Source organism: Hibiscus syriacus, unplaced genomic scaffold, assembly GCF_006381635.1.
Source record: "Hibiscus syriacus cultivar Baekdansim isolate YM2019G1 unplaced genomic scaffold, ASM638163v2 tig00111356_pilon, whole genome shotgun sequence".
Taxonomy (NCBI): Eukaryota; Viridiplantae; Streptophyta; class Magnoliopsida; order Malvales; family Malvaceae; genus Hibiscus; species Hibiscus syriacus.
In genome coordinates, this window is record NW_024063068.1 from 1,041,970 (window position 1) to 1,047,073 (window position 5,104).

At 30.0% G+C, this 5,104-nt stretch overlaps 1 protein-coding gene across 1 annotated transcript; it reads right to left on the reverse strand.

Annotated features, from left to right (window-relative positions):
- Positions 1-2,335: 2,335 nt before the first annotated feature.
- LOC120159264 (senescence/dehydration-associated protein At4g35985, chloroplastic-like) lies at positions 2,336-4,841 on the reverse strand. The gene is made up of 4 exons (XM_039169897.1): positions 4,143-4,841; positions 3,323-3,489; positions 3,112-3,196; positions 2,336-2,610 (listed from the first exon to the last, which is right to left on the reverse strand). Exons 1-4 carry the CDS (start codon positions 4,817-4,819, stop codon positions 2,439-2,441), a joined length of 1,101 nt encoding a protein of 366 aa, XP_039025828.1. The 5' UTR covers positions 4,820-4,841; the 3' UTR covers positions 2,336-2,438.
- Positions 4,842-5,104: the final 263 nt, after the last annotated feature.

Sequence of the window (5,104 nt, forward strand, 5' to 3'; positions counted from 1 at the left end):
ATTTTTCCTGTGGTAAGCAAAAGACTCAGAATGGATTGATATAATGATAATAATATTTTTAATATTTATATTATATGTGAAAATATTTTTATTTAATTTTTTTAAAATTATATTATATTATTATAGTGAAGTGATAAAAAAGTTATCTGATATTTTAATGAATTTGTATTAAATCTTTAATTGAATGATTTTTAATTATTTATTTTAAAATATAAAAATACAAAAAATTAATACTTAATTTTTAACCATCTACCTAATTAATCTATGTTTAGTTAATTCATCTACGTACTTAATTTCTAAATTTTATAAACAGGTTGTTTGAATTCTAATTCATTTGATATTATTATTACAATTTATAAAACTTAAATTTCAATGTGCTCAAATAGTTATTTTTAATTTTAAAATGTAAAAATCGTGAATAATCGAAATATTATGTAAAAGAAATATCAATAAAAAATTCATACCCTATTAAAAGAGAATCACATTATCATTAAAAAATTATGTTCGTGTACCGTAATTTAGAAATATCAACAAACACCGATCACAACTAAAAATAAATCTATATCCCAATTGTACGTGGTCTTTAAATGGCTTCTTCTCTTTTTATAGTTTATTTGATGATGCGATTAGATTTATTCGTATCTATTGTTTATCCGAGTTTATTTTGTTATATTTTTTTAACTTTTTTCCTTATATGATTTTAAGTGACTAATTTTATTGCTTATAAAAATATCTTTTTATGTATTTAATTTACGATTGTAATTATAAACATTCATTATAATTTAAATATTTTTTATTTTTAATAAAATTCACTGCTTCTGTGAAACAAACAAATAAATCCTAGTCATATAAAGATGTTATCATAATTACTTTCACAAGAAAAGATTAATATATTTTGGATAATTTTAAATGCCTCTCACTTCCTTAGTTTTTTCCATAGTTCTTTTCCTCTACTCCAATTATTCCTTTATTATTTTGTTTCGAGGGTGACAATATTAATATATATTAGTTGTCGATAGTCAATATTTTTTTATTTTTATATTATATCTTTGTTTCTTTTTTTTTAATTTTAATATTTGCTAATTGTAATTTTATGAAATGTATTTCTCTTAAAAACTCTAAAGTTTTCCTTTCTCTTTCTTCATTCTTGTTTGACAGTCTACAAAAATAATTTTTGTGTTGGTTATCGCCGTTATTTATTATTTTTTTATTTTTTATATTAAATCTTTGTTTTTGTTTTATTTTTTAATTTTAAATAACTATATTTTTATGACACATTTTTTATTTTTCGGTTGTTTGATCCTTGTTTTAATTTACATTTTTTTTTCATTGTTGAATTTGACATCACGGCTAATCAAGGTGATGCTTATTTATTATCATGTTGATCTTCTCAACTTTGGAACCTTGGATTGGATTTGGATACGTGATTTATGTTTGTGGATAGTTTTTTTTTCACGTTGCTCGACTCTGATTTGTGATTTGTCGATGGTCTTTCAGTAGTTTGATCTCCTTTTGTGATTCATTTGTCGACGCAGTCAAATCGGTTCGTATACAGTGGCGAAACCACAACTTGGTGAGAGTGGGCACGTTCCCACCTTGAAATCTGAATTTTCTTCGATTAGTTACTTATTTTACTAATGGTGACCATCCTGAATTTTTTCGTGCCCACCTTAAAATCTAAGTTTTATTTGAATAGTTATTTATTTTATGGACGGTTTTCACCATGAAATTTTATTTGTACCAATGTCATTTAAAAATTTTATGTTGTTAACATATGTGTGCCCACCCTGAAATATATTTCTAGATCCGTCAGTGTTCGTATCTATATTTTGTTTGAGTTTTTTTGTTAGGTTTTTTAACCTTTTTTTCTTTTATGATCCTAGTGTGATCTTTTCTTAAGTGACTAGTTTTAATGTTAATCATTATAAAAAATATTATAATTATATATTTAGTTTACGTTTAAGATTAGAAACCTTCATTGTAATTATGAATGGTTCATCTATTTAATAAAACTAACGAATTTTATAAAAAAAAAACAATACACAATTAAAATTTCATGGAATACTATAATTTAAAACTATAAATATTTTAATATTGATTATCCACTATCTAACGATGTGAAGTAATTATATTTAACACAAATAGGAATATTGTTTTTTGTTACCCTCTCCGTTTTAAGGTTTCATCCTAATTAATCCAGACTAAAATTAATCCGGACCAATCACATACTTAATTTTAGTAGGTAAATCTCTTAATAGAAATTTTTTGTATACACAAGAACTCGAACTAGATACCTTGCTTAAGTGTTATCAAACTACTTACCAATGGAAAAGCCCCGTTGGTTAACACAAATATATTTAATTATTAGTTTATTTAAAAATATTTAAAGGATGTTAATGTACTGTATAGATATTTTAGGTTTATAGGGAATGATAAAATCAGTTGAAAGTGTTAGATGTCCTCCTGGCTGCGTTGTTCAGTAAGCCGGAAGTGGCACCGGAGGAAGGAGTGAATGCCTTTCTTATTTTGACAATATTCCAAGCAGTGTTTGCGAAATGCCCTGCTGTTGCTAGCGCATCTTCTGTGGCTTCCCCTGCTCTTTCTCCGTACCTGCACTTTCATATTTCAAAATGTCAAACCAAAACATCATTTAAGTTCAGATTGATTTGAATTATTTGAAGTTTGTTGCTCGATTTTGGGTTAATTGATATTTTAAGTACAGATAATTTATAAATTTGAATTAAATGTGAGTTTATTATCTTTTATAACTAAATTAAATTATATAGAATTTAAATATAATCGAATCAAATCAGATTTTGAGAGTTTAAGTAAGAAATAATAAGTCCCCTAATAAAATAGAATTTGTTTTGTTAAAAAAATTAACGGTAAACATTTAAAAAAAATCAGTGATGTAATATTATTTTATGGAGATACATCAGAATCATTGTTAATTTTTAACAGTGAGTAATCAAAATAAATACGAAACGTAATATTAAACATAATTTTAAAAAAAATCGGGTGACCAAATAAGAATAAAAATAAAAGCTAGTCTACTAAACAAGTATATACCCAAAAAATGAAAAATAGTAGTAGCACTAAGGGTCGTGTTACCTTTCTGTCATCATTCTGGTTGCAGCAGTAGATGTTGCAGATAAAGCTTGCTTCTCAGCAACTTCAGCGGCGTCAAGAACCTTGTCTGCCAAACATCAAACCAAAAATGCAGTCGCCATATATATCACTCTCTTTTAGAGGTGAGAAAAAAATAAATAAATAAATCGAATGGAATTGGGGTACTAAAAAGCTTAGGTTTGATGTTACTCACTAACAGCATCAAGCGAGGCCAGAAGAACTTGGCCTGGAACCATGGAGAGCAAAGCTTTCCCAGGCCTGGAATTCACCAGAGGACCCATCACTGTTCCACTAGCCGCACCAACCATATCAAGCATCGTTTTGCTCATCTTTTCAGTCATTTTCGACACATTTCTCACTCTGCATCACACCCAATAATAACATTAACATCAATCTTTTCTCTACTAACTAGGGTTGTAAATGAGCCGAGTCGAGTTTGAACATCATTGAACTTGACTCGATTTGAAAAGTGTAAAATTGAGTTCGACACAATTTGAAAACTCGTGAGTTTCATATTATCAACTTGACACAAACTCAAAATATTAAAAATTGAAGTTTGAATCGAAAGCTTGCGAGCTTAAAGTTTTCAAGTTCAACTCGACTCGAGCTCGAAAAAATTTGAACTCGAAATATTCCCATAATTAACTTGATTGAAACTCAGACTCAAACTAGAACCTGAACCTTAAGTATATGAAAATATTATATTATATATATATTTTCTTAAAAAGAATAACACATAAATGTTAATAATATTAATAATTAAATTCAAAACTTCAATATATTATTTTTTTTCAATTGCTCATGAACTCTTTTAGTCGGATATTAAATAACTCGCTTCAATTTATTAAGAATTTAAGTCATCTCAATTTCAAATCGAATCAATTCAATATAGGAATAAGACAAGCTATGATAGAATCGAAGTTGAATAGTTAGCGACTATCTCATCTCATTTACCACGTTGTAATGCAAAAATTAGGTCAAAAGTTGACAAAATATTAATAGAGAAGAAATACCGTTTAAGGTTATTGTTGGGTTCCATGTTTTTGTTGCTGTTACTTGGTGTGATCCCATAAGTCTTGGCTGGAGGTTGATTTAGAAGGATTTCTCCTCCTTTCTGAACCTGGCTAGTATAAGCGTTACTGCACTGAAAGATTCCCTTGACAATCTGTCCCGTCCCTCCAGCGATGGCCTTGGCCAAAACATTGTTATAATCATCAATCCTCGGAGCATAAGCCTTCCAATCCACATATTTGTCTCCGGTCGAAGCCATACCGGAGAAGCACGAGTGTTCCTTCAGAAACGAATCCAAAGACCCCAAGCTTTTCCCATGGCCGTTCCGCTCGAAGGTCACGCCATAGCTGAGTGGCTTCCCATCTTTCACCGGCAACGAAAACAGGTAGTGAAACGAATCGAGCTTGATCACCGGCTCGTCGTTCGTCAATGGCCATTGAAGATGGTCGGTGACTTTAACGATGGTGGCGAGCGGAACGTCGTCGTCTAATATCTTAACGAGTTTGAAGTCGCCTCTGGCGAGTTCCAAGGCTTCTCCTTGGTCCATTAAGTAGACCGTGCATCGTGGGATCTGCAGCAGAAGGTCTTGTTTGAGGTTCTTGGATACTGGTTCGGCTGAGAAACCTTGCATTGGAGCGGAGGTTTTGGAAGTCTTAGGCTTGAAGGTAAAGCAGCACATTTTCTTTGTTTTGTTGCGCTTATGGTCTTGCTATCGTTTTCTTCAAGGGAACCGAGTTCGGATATAAAGGCAGGAGGGAATAAAAGAAAGATAGTGGAAGGTTTCGCTGTGATTGATTCTATTGTTTTCTAACTTTATTCTCAGGTAAGGGGTGTTCCTTAAGGTAGAAGCCATTACTTAGATTGAAATGCAATTAATTGCATACAATAAATAAATGATATTTAATCTATAAGAAGATGTTTTATTCACTATTAAAAGTTACAAAATACTTCTTTAATTTTAGGA

What these genes read in the sequence shown, in the direction of transcription:
- LOC120159264 (XM_039169897.1), bottom strand. Translation starts at nt 4,819, where the DNA reads ATGTGCTGCTTTACCTTCAAGCCTAAGACTTCCAAAACCTCCGCTCCA. An exon ending in CCCAACAATAACCTTAAACG is followed by an intron (nt 3,490 to 4,142) that starts GTATTTCTTCTC and finishes GGTGTGATGCAG; the next exon opens with AGTGAGAAATGTGTCGAAAA. An exon ending in ACCAGAATGATGACAGAAAG is followed by an intron (nt 2,611 to 3,111) that starts GTAACACGACCC and finishes ATGAAAGTGCAG; the next exon opens with GTACGGAGAAAGAGCAGGGG.